At 39.1% G+C, this 16177-nt stretch overlaps 1 protein-coding gene across 3 annotated transcripts in view; it reads left to right on the top strand.

The window, feature by feature from the left end:
* PTPRM (protein tyrosine phosphatase receptor type M) overlaps nt 1-16177 on the top strand; it is a 790291-nt gene that overhangs the window by 464949 nt on the left and 309165 nt on the right. For all 3 annotated transcript variants that reach the window (XM_049619708.1, XM_049619706.1, XM_049619707.1), the window contains exon 8: nt 12470-12778. In XM_049619708.1, the coding sequence (XP_049475665.1) occupies nt 12470-12778 (309 nt within the window). The remainder of the gene's footprint in view (nt 1-12469; nt 12779-16177) is intronic.

Genomic DNA, 16177 nt, shown 5'->3' on the forward strand with positions numbered 1-16177 from the left:
AGAACCATGCTTTAGGTAGCAGGGTTCTAGGCCTGTTTCCCAGACTTCTCCGGGGATAAGACTCACCTGGGCTGCTTCATCAAGATGCAGATTGTGCAGGTTCAATACAAGATCACCAAATCAGAATCTCTGAGGAAAGGCCTAAGAAGCCTGATATTTTAAAAGTGTTCCAGAATGTTCTTATTATCAGAGAAGTTTTAAAGTGTTACTCTGGGACGTATACCTGAATCTGTAACTGCTAGGTTGCAGGGCATTCAAATATCTATCTTATGAGATGATACCAGGCATTCTGTAGCTGTCCCGTGTCACATTCTTATTAGTGGTATGTGTGTAAACCTATATCTTGCCAACGGTTAGTGTGACTAGACTTCTCAATTTCTGCTAATCTGCATGGTATAAAATGGAACCTTGCTACAACCTTCAATAATTTGCTTTTCTCAGGTTAATATGAAGCTTGAACATATTTTAAACATTTTATTTCAAGTTTGTTTATTTATTTTGAGAGAGACAGAACACAGCACGAGTCAGGGGAGGGCAGAGAGAGAAAGGGAGACATCGGATCCCCAGCAGGGTTCATGCTGTCAGCCCAGAGACCTGCGTGGGGCTCGAACTCATGAAACTGTGAGATCATGACCTGAGCCGAAACCAAGAGTCCGATGCTTAACCCACTGAGCCACCCAGGCACCCCTGAAGCTTGAACATATTTTTATGTTAATGGTCTATTTTTTCCTCTTCTGTGAAACTCGTTTTCTTAGTTTCCACCCATTTTTCTTTTGAGTTACCACCTTTTCTTGTGATCTCTGGACATTCTGTCTGTATCCTGGATATATGTCCTTTGTTAAATGGTTGCCAAGATCTTCTGCCCAGTGGCGTACCTTTTCACTTTTCTATGAAATGCCTATTTATATCTTTTGTCCTTGGTCTATTTGGTTGGTTTCCTTTTCTTTCTTTTTTTTTTTTTTTTTACAAGAATAAGATGATGTCTTAGCTTTTTTATGGTACAGCTTAATAAACATACGTTCTTGATTTTAATGTGGTATAAACAATTAAGCTTTTCATTGACACTTGGTGCTTTCTTGTTTCTTATTTTAAAAACATCTCCTCACCCTGAGATCAGAAGGATAACCACCCACATACTTTAGCATACATTTTACATTCGGTTTTTCATCTTTAAGCTTTTAATTTCAGGAAGGATTGATTTTTGTGTGGTGTGGGGTGAAGAATAGGAATTTCCTTTCATTATTTTTTTTTTCTGATGTGGATACACAGGTTCCCCAGTACTAACTCTCCTTATTCCAGGAGTCAGAATAAGGATTTCCGCCTCTATCGAGGCACCTGGGTGGCTAAGCCAGTTGAGCTTCCAACTCTTCCAATGCAGAATATTGCCTATTCTTTCGGCAATACCACTCTGCTTAAATAACTCTTGCCATCTAATTGGACAAGTTTCTCTACTCCGTTCTTGGTCAGGAGTGTTATGGCTCTTTGGGGGCCTTGGCTGTGTATTTGTTTTTGAATCAACTCATCAAGTTTCTCAAAACCTCATTAGAGGTTTTGATCGGAATTGCACTGATTCCAGTGAGTACTTCAGGGAGAGCTGATACTTTTACAATGTTGAGTCTGCCTGTTCATGAACATGATCTAGCTCTGCAGTTATTTTGAGTCCCATGAATGCTTTTCAACAGAATTTTGGATTTTTTATTATTGTTCTTTTACAAGATTTGTTCCTGAGTCACCTACATATTTTGGTCCTTTTGTGAATATTGTCTTTTGTAAAATTGGTGATTCAGTTTGTTATTAATATGTAGAAATACAAAGGATTTTTTAATATTTACTTATTTTGGGGGAGAGCACAAGTGGGGAAGGAACAGAGAGAGGGAGACAGAGGATCTGAGGTGGACTCTGCCCTGAGAGGCTGCAGCAGCGAGCCCAATGTGGGGCTCGAACTCATGAACCGCCAGATCATGACCTGAGCCGAAGTCGCACGCTCAAGCAACTGAGCCACCCAGGTGCCCCTATGAAGGATTTTAACACTAATTGTATATTTAGACACCTTGCTAAACATTTGCTGCTTCTTATAATTTGTAGATCTTATGTGTGTGCTGACATTTACGTTGTGTATAACTTGAGTTTTGTTTTCTTCCTTTTCAAATTCTATTTTATTTTTATTATTAAAAGAGAGAGAGAATCTTAAGCAGGCTCCACGCTGTGCAGAGCGCAGGGTTTGATGCCGTTGATGCAGGGCTCAATCCCACGACCCCCGAATCATGACCTGAGCCAAAATCAGGAGCCAGACATTCAACTGACTGAACCACCCAGGCACGCTCCCTTTCAAATTTTATACCTTTTATTTCTTTTTAAAAAAAATTTTTTTTTACATTTATTTATTTTTGAGAGACAGAGTGAGACAAAGTGAGAGTGGGGGAGGGGCAGAGAGAGAGGGAGACACAGGATCGGAAGCAGGCTCCAGGCTCTGAGCTGTCAGCACAGAGCCCAACACGGGGCTTGAACCCACAGACCATGAGATCATGACCTGAGCTGAAGTCGGACACTCAACTGACTGAGCCACCCAGACGCCCCTATACCTTTTATTTCGTAAGAAATAAGATGTAGTAATACATTGGCTAGAACCTTCAGGAAAATATTCAGGAGACTCAGCGATAGCTTGCATCTTTGTGTGGTTCCTTTGTTTGTTACCATTCAGAACAATACTTGCTGATGCAGGCATGTGAAATTTCATTCTGTTCTTAATTTGCTAATTTTCCTTCTAGTGAGTGGACATTTTGACAAATACACTTCTCTGCATCTGTTAAAACTATCGTATGGTCTTTCTTCTTTAATTTGTTAATGTGATGAATTACATTTATAGACATTTTATGTTAAACCATCCTAATTAATCTAACTTGGTCATGCAGTATTATCATTTTTATGTATACGGTGGATTTGAATATTTTGTCCATAATTTACTCATCGATGCATGAATGAAATATGTTGCTCATACACATTATCCTTGTTTGGTTTTGTATTAAGATATCAATTGCTTCATACACTCTAAGGCTATCTATCTTATGGGTGCGTAAGAATTTATAGTTCTTTTATCTTTTTGATGAATGTTTTCTTCTTTTGATGAATTAAAACTTTTGTCACTATGTAATGATTCTCTGTGTCCCTTACTGCACCTATTCTGTGATTCTTATGGTCAGTATTTGCCAATCACCTTTTTTTTTTTTAATAGGATTTTACTTTCAGATTTCCATGTACGAGTGTCTTAGATTTATTCCTTCTAAACAACATATAGCAAGGTATTGATTTTACATTGAGTGTAACTCTTTGGATGTTTTAATTGACAAGTTTCCATTTACATTTACTGTGATTTGTGATGTATCTGGACATGTTTCTACCAACAAGTAGAATTGCTCGTATAGGCATTTGACTTATTTGTTTTTCCTATGAATGTATGAGGTTTTTAAAAATTATTATTCTTTATAGTTGCAAAAGGTCACCTACTGCTATTTTTGTTGTGGTTTACTGTAGAAAATTCATCCTGCATACTTTAAAAAAGCCTATAATTAATAACTTAAACCCCCACGTTCCCGGTGATGTAAGGATCTTGTACTCTTCCGACGCTGAGCATTGCCTTCTCTGTCTACACTACGCTTATGGTTAGTAGTTTAATTCCATGCTATTTTTAAAACCTTTCACATTAGACATTATTATTAGTTTACGAATACAAATTTAGATATTTTTCCTCATCTCATTTCTCCTAGCATCTCCGACTTTCCTTCAAGCATCATTTTTTTTCTTCCTGAAGTTTATCCTTGAATGTAGGTTATTTATAGTAAACTTCCTCAGTTTTGATTCTTTGAAATCATCCTTTGACCTTTACTTATTGAAAGACAATTTTGCTAGATGTACAGTTGTAAGTTGGCATGTTTTCTCTCAGCACTTTGGATATACTGTTCCCATTTTCTGCCTTCCATGGATGTGTTGAGAAACCTCCTGTCAACCTAATTGCTATTACTTTGTAACTGATATGTCTTTTCTCTCCAGATATTAAGATCTTCTCTTTGATTTTGGTGTCTGTAGTTAAACTACATGATGTCTAACTGTGTACCTAATTTGTGCATGTTATGCTTTCTTTATATTTTCATTGATGTCTTCTGTCAGTTCTGGAAATTTCTGACATTATATCTTCAGGTAGTGTGCCTCTGCTTCTATTCTCTCTGTTCTCCTCCCGGCGAGATTAGAAATGAGTCAGCCTCTCATATTCTGTTCTGCATCTCTCTTTCCTATTTTCTACTGCTTTCCTGTTTCTGGTTCTCTGTGCTGCACTCTGGATAGTCTTCTCTGATATATCTTCTAGTTCATTAATTTTCTCTTAAGCTGTGTCCAATCTTCTTGTCTTGTTCATCCTTTGAGTTTTTGTTATATTTTAATCTTTTATTTCTAAAAGTTATATTTAGTTGTTTTCACAATCCAGCTGGTTGTTTTCCATGGTGGCATGCTTATTTTTGTGGTTACATTTTTAAACTTGGAAGTGGTACTCCCATTTTATCTTCTTCGTCTACATCGACATCTGTCGTTTCCTGTTTCTGCCGACTCACTGTGGCAGTTTTCTGGGGAATTTCGGTGATCTCCACTGATGAGCTCATATTTGGCTGGTCTTTATCTTTGAAAACCGTATTTAGGAATGATTTTGTTTCCAAGAACATTTGTGTTTTTGTCTCCTGGAATCCAAGTGGCAGTACTGACTATTGACTACTACTGTTGACTTGAGCTACTTCCAAGTATCTGAGATTAACCTAGAGCCCTCAGGTTTAGCTTTCCCTATGCTGCCCCTGGCCCAAGGGTTATTCTTTAGATTGCAGAGAGGAGGTAGGCAGCTATCATGTTATTTTATTGTCGACAGGAACACGGTGTGAGGTGCCACTGGAGATACATTATATTCTGTGCAATTAAAAAAATATATATGCTGGATCTAGTTGTGTGGAAGCGAAAGAGTCCTTCGTAGTAAATGATGTGCCATTTTGTTGTCATCAGAAAAATTAACAATTATTTTGTGGATATATTATCCATCAGTTCATTAATTTATCTAGTTCTCTATGTGGTGAGTTTGAATTTTTTATTTTGCTTTGGGCAGATCCACATAATATGACATGATGAATGGTTATTGGGAGAGACTCTTAACATAAACACGTGCCATGCAGAGTTGCTATCGCTGAAGGAAGATAGTTCTGTACATAATACATTTCCATTTCAAAGATTATATCATATAAATGAGACAGCTCCTAAAATGGTCCCATAGTAGACTTTGCTTATTTACATTTTACTGGAACCAATACCGATAACTCAAGATCTCGCCTCAGGAAGGGGCTTTAGCTTTTTAGCCTTGAAATAGAATCTTGCTGAGGGGAAAGGAACGTCTGAATGTTGTTTTCCTTTTGGAGAGCAATTCGGCATTATCTAGTACACTTGAAGATGTACAAACTCTACAGGCCAAGAGTCCCACATTTTATGTTTATCAAGGGAAATGGTGGCTAAGGAACATGTGTGCGAGGATGTTCCTTGTACGGTGCTTGTAACAGAGAAAAAGTAGACTCACCCTATCTGTTCTCAATGGAGGGACCTATAAGTAAGCTATGGCTTGTTTAATAGAATTCTATACACCAGTTAAAATTATAACTAGATTTATATTTTTAAACTTGGCTAACATTGAATGAATTTTCAAGCTTCAAAGAATGGTAGCATTTATGTAAAGTTGTAATCATCCCAGATATATGTAAGGAAAGTATAAAAACATGTCTGGGAATGAAACATAATAACCTTGGGATTGCTTGCAGGAAAGTGGCAAGAATTTATATCAGTAGTATTTTATTTCTTTCGTAAAAACTGATCTGAGGCAAAACACAAAAACACATTTGATGTTAGTAGGTGCACAGGTGATTGTTTTACTTAGGACTTTTCAATGCTTTTCCAAGGTTTTATTACTTAAAATTTCAACGACCTTAAATTAACGCCAATGAAAAGAATACTCATGCTTAACAGAATAACGTCTTTCAAGCATTGTGGGACTTCTGGCCTTATTCTGTGCAGTTAATCAATGCAGGCAGAATAAAATATGACAAAGGCTATTGCTATTGAGTGCCTTGTCAATGCATAAATTTCTTTTCTTCAGAAGTTGTCAACAGTGAATTGTTCACTGCCTCTTTTTTCCACCTGCCTTTCAACAAACTTTACTTAAGAACGTTACATTAAAAAAAAAATTGTTTAAAAAATATTACCGTGAAAGATTTGGTGAAATTATCCTAAAAGCATGCACGTTGGGTGATTAACCAAACACCTGAGATAGATAGATGATAGGTAGATAGAATTTTTTTTTTTTTTTTTAGTGTGCAAACCAAACACTAAACAAGCATCTTCCCACTCTGCTCTTTCAAGTATCTCCTGACACCACTAGAGAATTCTCCCCCAGGCTGTAAGTGGTTGCTCCTAGTTAGTGTGTGTGTGCAGCCTCGGGCTCCTTCCTGAGGGTCTCACCTTCGAGTAGTCACTTTGTCATGCAAGAATCCTTCACATTTTCCTTACAATGTGAATAGGAATTTCGGCTTTCTCCTGGGAGGGAAATGAAAACTATCAATAAAAGTGGTAGGTGGATAGTACATTTTCCAGCAACATGGGCCAGTCGATTACATACCTTTATCATTTAGGCCAAGTTCAAACCCACGCTTGGAAAGCACATGGGACACTGTGAAGAATATGTCCATCCTCGACCAAGGAAGGAAGGAGAATGTTTGATTATGTGCGAGCCTTAGCACTGCTATACTTCCATTCATTTGTTCAGTGAGCCTGTTTTTCATCTCCTAAATAAGTATGATGTTTGAAATTTAGGGTTTTTTTGTATTTGGCAAGAAACCATTCTATGTAGCATTGTGTGAAATATTTCAGAAAAATAGACAATTTTCAAGTACATTTCTTGATTTTAATTATGAGACAATCCAAAAACAATTCACATGATACCTGTGAAAGTGTTATGGGGGAAAAGACTATTCATATGGTGACTTTTAACTTCTACAATTACATCCCAGATATATAGATGCCTGTAAGGTAGCATAAATTAAATTTAATAAATTTTATGAATTAAAATTTCAACTTCACTGACAAGGGACACTTTTTAAACTCTGGAAAACATTGACTGACTCAAAGACTATATTTATGTCACTTGAAAACAGTGCCGTGTGCCTGGAATCTTTGCTTCTTAGGAATATCGAGTGCTTGGGTAAGCCAATATAATATTAATTAAACAGGTATTTGCTCTGATTTAACTGGCTAGTAAAGAAAGCTGTTGCATTCTTATTTTGTCTCCCTTTGTGTGACTGACAAGGCAGAAACACAGTAGCTGAAGGTGCCAAAGGGGACCTACCATGCCATTCTGGTTGTTAGCGCTTTTATTGTAATAGACCTCTGGATAGTTCATGAAGAGGAAGAAAAGAGAAACCTGTTAGCGGGAGCATTGGTTGTAATCTATGTATTTGATTGTCAATGACAGGATCCTAAAATTACACCCCAAATATCTCTCACAGGTTCTGAAATTGAGTTTCTGAAAAAGCACCGTAGTTGTAATAGAAGTAAAGAGCAGAGTTCCAGAGAAATGAGCTGTGAATTGAACCTGCAGTGGAAATTGATCCTCCCAGTCAGTTTCTGCCCTTATTCGTAGGAAAACAGGACTGAGTGTAGAACGAGCCAGGATCACTGATTAAATAGGATGCTAAAGTGCCGGAGGCTAGTACTGGGCTTGCTGGTCCCCCAGGTCAGGACTGTGACTGTCAGACTTCCCCGCATGAAACCTGGCTGGAACTGGCAGAAAGAGAACAGAATGAAAAATGCTGCCGCCAGCCCGGGAAGCGGTAAGAACTCCCTGACTAAGCTTCAGGCACGACAGCCATTGCTCTCCTCAGGGAGGCTGTTCTGGTCTCTTATCGTGAGTCACTGGGCCCAGGTTGGGCCGCCTGGCCTCATGATTCACGCCAGTGGGGCCTGTCATGAGACCCAGTCCAGTGTGGGCCAAGGGTGTGAGTGTGAAGAAGAACGGCCTTGGAAGCGACTCGCATCCCCAGTAGCATCTCCAGGATCATGAGGAAACAGAAGCAAATATCTGCCTAGTGGTCCTGTGAATATAATTAATTACCCTGTTATCTAACCCTAAGAGATTTATTTTGTGCACATATAATGGTAGTAATATATTCCAAGTGTTTTTGGCAGTGCTCACATTCTGCTCCTAGAAATGCAGTATGAGTTGTAATTAGCCGGCTGAAATTACACATTTCTGGTTATGAAGTTGCCATTTACTGCCTACGGTGTGATATATTTCTACAACAATGCCCTTCAAAGTCTGCAGCGATCATCAGTATAACTCACTGGAGTAAATGTCCCCATGGAATGCCTCATTCACACTTAGCAGCGCGCTAATCGAAATGGTTCCAGCAGAGGCATTGAAGATAAAGGTTCTATAAAACACTAACTTAAGATGTAACCATTATACACCATTTCTGGATCGGAGCTTGATTTTCAGAATGGCAGAAGAAACGAAAAAAAGCAATAAAATCAGGCCATTTGCTTAGCATGACTTGAAAGGATTGTCAGATTCCCTTAGTCCTTGTACTTACCCTGTCAACGTTACCCTCAAAAAAGAATGTCATCACAGGTAGTTGGCAACTCACAGCGTTCAGTTTATGTTACCAGCTCCCATTTTCCCGTCTCACTTAACTAATTCTTACCTTCTGGCCCTGGTGAGAGAAATGACAGCTCTCCATCTAAGGTGGACCTCGTTGCCTGCGTTGTGGTATTTTTTTCTAAGTTTACTTATTTATTTTGAGAGAGAGAGAGTGTGTGTGTGAGCAGGGTGGGCAGGAGGCAGAGAGAGAGAGAGGGGACGTCTCAGTCAGGCTCCACACCATCAGTGCAGGAGATTTTGATCCCACAAACCACGAGATCATGACCTGAGCCAAGATCAAGAGTTGGGCACTCAACTGACTGAGCTACCCAGGAGCCTCTGCATCATGGTATTGATTCAATTTCTCTCTTAAGTTTTCCACTAATGGAGAAGTCAGGATGGCTGGAATGGAGCGACAAAGTGACATTCATCCCTGCCCCCCGTTGATATGATGTGCCCCTGCCATTTTGGCGTGGACATATTAGGAGACACAACAGCATTATACTCGAGGCAAAGGCCCAAGAGAACATAAATGGTGATATCTTGTTTGTAACAGCTTCTGTAAGATAGTGTTGTTCTGGGGGTGAACCAGAATCTTGAAGATTCAAGCCAATCAGCACACGTCTCTTTGCATCTAAGGTTTAGACCTCAAACAGCCTCTGTCTCTAGTCTGCTAGTTACCCCTTTTGACAGTAGCAACTCTGGAACCTTGGCCACAGATGTGGTTGTTTTGTGCTAGGCTTAGCTGTTTTCTTTGACAAATTTATGGGAAGTTTGAGACATGATTTTACCATGATGGAATTTTTAGAGGTATTAACAGAGGGGAAGCCAGCATGCATTTCAAGAAAACTTGACCAGTAAATAGACTGAACCCTTGGCTTTTTCATTCCTGGAACTTAGTCCACGCCTGTATTTTCTCGACTAAGAACTTGGTCCATGTGTGTATTTTCTTGACTAAGAAATGATGCAGGCCTGTTTATGTAATAGAAAGTAGTTGTTTTTTTTTTTTTTAATGGAAATTAAGTTAGAACTGCCTTGTTTAAACTAATATCTGAAACATTTAGTCATTTTATTAGTAAGCAGAATTGATGAAAACCTTGGGAAAATGCTTTAGAACAGTTCTCTTGGATACCTGTGATTAATAAGGAAGGGGGCAAAGAGATGTTTGTTAATCTGTTTATGTATAAGGGATCTGGAGCATATTAAAAGTTTTGTAAACATTCAACTAACAAAGCATTATATAAAATTAGACATTTCCTTTACATTGCAAAACTTCATGAGACTGGAAAAAACTGTCAATGTTATTTACAAATAACTTATTTATGATATTTCCCCTAATACTAGCAATTTAAATATAAGACATTGATTTAGTAATAAGGTGCATTCCATGAGGATGCCACTCAGGATTCTCTGGGGGAGTTTTTGTCTCACTCGTCCTTGGTTCCTAGAATTACTATAGGACAGAGTAGCATGATGATCATTATTAACCTCATTTTATGGTTTGAGCAGATATCTGGCTGACAAATCCCATCTTGCACATATAAAACCAAGGTATCATTTCCGTTGAAGTGTTTTCATTTGTTGGAGGTCACAGGAAAGGAAGTAGTTAGTAGTTCTAGGTTCTCCCTATGTCCTAAGTGATGGAGAAAACAAGGAATTTATGCACAAACAGAAATCAAGAAATGAACTTCAATGTTAGTCCAGACAAATCTCCAATAGCCACAAAGTATAGATAGAGTTTTCTGGCAAGGCTGAAATGGGGAACATGGCATAGACCCCTCTTCTATGGAATTAGAAAGAGAAGAGGAAAGAATCTTCACAAAGCACTTTTGTTCAAAGATTAAATACATGCGATCTTTATTATATTTTACAGTCTTTGGTCATGTTTTAGGTGGGTTTGGGGATATCTTGAACATTCTAACTTAAATCTAATAATTTCTTTATTTTGGTAGATACTCTGCAGTAGAGAGTTAAAGCAACACGGTTCGTTGTCAGACATATATGAATTCAAGAGCCATAGTGAAACCTTGAACCAAGTTCTTGGACCCACCTTGGCTGCAATTTTTTTCATCTGTATATTGGGAAGAATAGCACTTGATTCACAGGATTGCTTTGAGGAATAGAGACTGTATAGAAAGCAAGTCACACAGAATAAGTGCACATACAGTAAATAGCTATTATTTCTCAAGTTTTCATGCTGATTTTCCCTTACCAATCATGGATCTCTTTACATTCATGTGTGATGACCACAATTCAGGAAAACAAAAAGTCAGAATATATGAAGTAAGTATATTTATGGATAGTCCAAAACAGAGCATTTTAGATGAGCAAATCCATGAAAGGTAAACTGCTTAGAAAAGTGTATAGCAAATAGTAAGTGCTCAATAAATGTTATGTATCTTTTTTACATGTATTCATTTTATTGAGAGACAGAGGGAGCACACAAGCAGGGGAGGGAGGGGCAGAGAGAGAGAGAGGGAGACACAGAATCTGAAGCAGGCTCCAGGTTCTGAGCTGCCAGCACAGAGCCCAACACAGGGCTTGAACCTACAAACCATGAGATCATGACCTGAGCCAAAGTCGGATGCTTAATGGAATGAGCCACCCAGGGACCCCATGTTTATTTTTTAAAGTTTGTTTTTTCAGAGAGAGAGAGAGAGAGAGAGAGAGAGAGAGAGAGAGCGAGCATGAGCAGGGGAGGGGCAGAGAGAGAGGGAGAGAGAGAATCCCAAGCTAACAGCAAGGAGCTTGACACAGGGCTTGATCTCTCGAACCGTAAGAAATCAAGAGTTAGATGTTTAACCATCTGAGCCACCCAGGCACCCCAAATATTATGTATTTAGTACTGTGGTTTTCATCATCATCTCATGAACAAGTTAAAGCTTTCTCTGTATATATTCTTTCTTTTAAAACTTTTAAAATACTTATATAGTCCCTGCAAATCATTTAGATTTCTAAGTTTGAAACTCTGTATCTGGAGCTTGGGCTCAGCAGTAATACGAAGACGTTGTCAGGGATAGGAAAGAACTACTTGTAGAGTAATTGCATGAAATTCTATGCAAATCAAAATGCAGAAAAGGCCTGGAGTCCTGCTCAGAGGTTTATGCTCTCTAATCGTTAGGTTATTTCATGCTGAATTCTCAAGCTTTTTCTCTTATGTTTTCCAATTATGTAATTGTAAATTAATTTTAAAAGATAAAACATATTTGTCAATTCACATTGAGATTGGTTTCATGTGTCAGAGCCTCAGAGGAGAAGAGCCTTAAAGAAAAGCACTGTATTTCCCTCTAATGAAAATTTTGGAAGTTGTCAGTTCAGGGATAGAATGGCAACTCAGTGATTATTAGAAACTCTGGGTCCTTCATCATTGCTTCGAATGGTTAATGTTTATGTGCCTCATGGCCCATCCTGTTGGCATGAGCGAAAAACATCATATCCTCAATCCAGCACACAGGAAGGAAGAAGGAGAAAAGATGGTGAGCTCCTTTTAAGGACGCCTCCCAGAAACCGTTCTCGATCTCATCTTGTATGCCAATCACCAGAATTTAGACACAGAGCCACACCTCGCTGCAGAAGCCACTGAAGATTCTGCTCTTTATTCTGGGTGGCCTTATGCCCAGTTACGATTTAGGGATTTCGTTATCATGGAAGAGACCAGATATTCGGGACAACTAAGACTATCTGTGACATCTGGCCTTCACCGACCTCTTACAATTCATTTCTCTTCTGTTTTCTTGTTCCTCCTTTTCTTTTCTGTATTAGATCCCATGCGTGGCCCAAGAAAACTGGAAGTGGTGGAAGTCAAGTCTCGACAAATCACCATCCGCTGGGAGCCATTCGGATATAATGTAACTCGCTGCCATAGCTATAATCTCACGGTCCACTACTGTTACCAAGTGGGAGGGCAGGAACAAGTGCGAGAAGAAGTAAGCTGGGACACAGATAATTCACACCCTCAACATACGATCACTAACCTCTCACCATACACCAATGTCAGCGTGAAACTCATCCTCATGAATCCCGAGGGACGGAAAGAAAGTCAGGAACTCATAGTACAGACAGATGAAGACTGTAAGTACTTTTAAATGATATGTTTACATGAAATACATATTCTTTCAAAGAAACAGCCCGTTACTTCTTTTAGGTTGAGATCTCTGTAATGAAAGTGAAGGAATGAGTTACTGTGTTGAAAAATATAAATGTGTATCTGTGCCTCTGAATTTAAGCACCGATGTAAAAGGGTAAAGGAGTAAAGATACAGAAGTTTATTTTAATTCTTTATGCGTCGTACAGTTGCCTTTCTATGTGTAATTATTCTACATTGCTCTGAATAGTTCTTCATTCAAATTTTATTATCATGCTAGACTTAAGAGTTGTTGTTTGGGTAGGAGATTATATGAAATGCTTATTTAAATATATTTACATGGCATTCTGAAGCATATTTCATAGTTCAGATAAAAATTCAGCACAAAATAGAGGCTGCCCTTGCTTTTCAGCACAGTGCTGAGAAATTACCCCATTAGGTTGCTGGCCATGGAATAGATGATACTTTCCCATAGGACCAATATTATAATTGGCTATTACCTCAATAAACAAGGATTTAACAAATAGGCAGTGCATGTCACTAGCAACTCATCAAAGAAAGCAAATACAGAGTTGCAGTAAACCTCTAAAATAATTTAACATAGTAAAATTATCCATTGAATCCCAGAGCATGGACACAAATGAGCTTTTACATTGATTATACAGGGGACCCTCGCGCACAATAACATGTACATATGGCACATAAAATATGGTGGTAGCATATCATATATTTGGCCTAAAATTTCTTTGCCAGGCATCAGAATAAGATGGCAAGGAACTTGAGAAGCCCATTAAGTGAATACACTTACTTATTCCTGGGCAAAAGATATTTCACTTTTTTCCTTTTTCTTCATGCAACTGATTATGTAGTGATCCTTGATCACCGATTATGGGAACCAGCCAGAGTAAATGATGAGCTCATCCCACAGACTTCTCTTTTCTTTTCTGTAGCCCCATCAAGCCCTGCCTGTGCTGGTTGCTTCCAAATAGTTGTCTCACTGCAGTTATTTTTGTCAGGAATATTAGCTTCCTTCAGGTCACCCAATCAGGGCTGAGACTCGGGGCCCCGTCTCTGTTTCTCCGAGTTCTTGGTCATCTTCCAGAAAAGTGGAATAAGGTGTCAACATTATCAGTTGGCCACCTCTGACCCTCACCTCCATATTTCTATGCTTAATTTGGTTCTAACTCCTGTTGTTTCTACTTCCAAAATACTAACTTGTTCTTTTCTCTCAATTTCCACTACCTATATCCGGATCCTCGTTATTGCATGCTGAAATTTCTTTTCTTTTTTAATTTTTTTAATGTTTTTGTTTTATTTTTGAGACAGAGAGAGACAGAGCATGATCAGGGGAGGGGCAGAGAGAGAGGGAGACCCAGATTCCGAAGCAGGCTCCAGGCTCTGAGCTGTCAGCACAGAACCCAATACGGGGCTCGAACCCACGAGCTGTGAGATCATGACCTGAGCAGAAGTCAGACACTTAACTGACTGAGCCACCCAGGGGCCCCTAATTTTTTTTTAATGTTTATTTATTATTGAGAGACAGAGAGAGACAGAGCATGAGCAGGGGAGGGGCAGAGAGAGAGGGAGGCACAGAATCTAACGCAGGTTCCAGGCTCTGAGCTGTCAGCACAGAGCCCGACGTGGGGCTTGAGCTCATGGACTGTGAGATTATGACCTGAGCTGAAGTCAGATGCTTAACCGACTGAGCCACCCAGGCGCCCCTACATGCTGAAATTTCTAACCTTCCTTGATGGTTCCAGCTTTTGCCCATTCTAATGTTGCCTACTCAGCCACAAAACATGTTTAAAATACTCCTGCATCTCTGTTATTTCTCCTCCTTCGTTTCTGATTTTATTTAGTTGAGTCCTCTCTCTTTGACATCAGCTGTGGAGACATTTTTCTAGGTATGCCTCCTCTGGCAAGGTAAAAGAAAAGGAAAATTGAACTGTTGGCACTGCATCAAAATAAACAGCTTTTGCGTAGCAAAGGAAATAATCAAAACATCAAAAAGGCAACCTACTGAATGGGAGAAGATATGTGCAGATGATATAGCTGACAGAGGTTAATATCAAACATATACAAAGAACATATACAATTCAGTGCCAAGAAAACAAATAATCCAATATAAAAACAGGCAAAAGACCTGAAGAGACATTTTTCCAAAGAACACACACAGATGGCCAATAGACACATGAAGAGATGCTCAACATCACTCATCATCAGAGAAATGCAAGTTAAAACCACAATGAGATGTCACTTTATACCTGTCAGAATGGCTAAAATCAAAAACACAAGAAATACAAGTGTTGGTAAGGATGTGGAGAAAAAGGAACTCTGTGCGCTGTTGGTGGGAACATATACTGGTACAGCCACTGTGGAAAACATTATGGGGTTTCCTCAAGAAATTAAAAATAGAATTAACATATGATCCAGTAATTCTACTACTGAGTATTAATCCAAAAAATTGAAAACACTAATTAAAAAAGGTATGTGTACCCCTATTTTTATTGTGACATTATTTACAATAATCAAGATATAGAAGCAACCCAGGTGTCCACATATAGATGGACAATATATGGAACATTATTCAGCTGTAAAAAAAGAATGAAATCTTGCCACGTGGCATGGATGGACCCTAGAGAGTACAATGCAAAGTGAAATAAGTTAGAGAAAGACAAACACCATATCAAATCACTCATATGTGGGATTTAAGAAACAAAACAAATGAACAAAGGGGAAAAAAAAAGAGAGAAACCAAAAAACAGACTTAAATACAGAGGACAAATTGGTAGTTGCCAGAGGAGAGGTAGGTTGGGGGGGGGGGGGATGGGTGGAATAGGTAAAAGGGATTAAAAGTACACTTACGCTGATGAGCACTGAGAAATGTATAGAATCATGGAATCGTATGGTACACCTAACAATAATATAACACTGTATGCTAATTATACTTGAATTAAAAACGTTTTAATCACAATATAAAAATACATTTGTATCGTGTCACTGTCTCCATAGAGCTTTCATTGACTTTGTTTAAAACTTGGCTTCCAAGGTCTTCTGCTTTCCTGGCTCATACTCTAGGACTAGTGACTTTTCCTCCAGTGCAGATCATTCTGCCCAGAATGTCACCCAGGCAGCAGGTCTGGTAGGCCATGTCCTTTCCGTTCCACGCTCTTCCTCCAGGCCTGCTCTCCAGCGCCGCCTGCCGTCCACCTGGCTGCATCTCGCTTCCATTTCCTCTGCTGCCCTCCAAAGGGCTCCTCAGGCTTCAGGTCCTTCACAAAGCTGCCTCCAACTCCTCCAGCCTGTAGCACTCTCACCCCTCTGACCTCCTTTGCACCTGATAAGAATCTTTTAATCTATGGGCTTTAATTCCCTCATCTGAAAAG

Source organism: Panthera uncia (genome assembly GCF_023721935.1).
Source record: "Panthera uncia isolate 11264 chromosome D3 unlocalized genomic scaffold, Puncia_PCG_1.0 HiC_scaffold_8, whole genome shotgun sequence".
NCBI classification, from domain to species: Eukaryota; Metazoa; Chordata; class Mammalia; order Carnivora; family Felidae; genus Panthera; species Panthera uncia.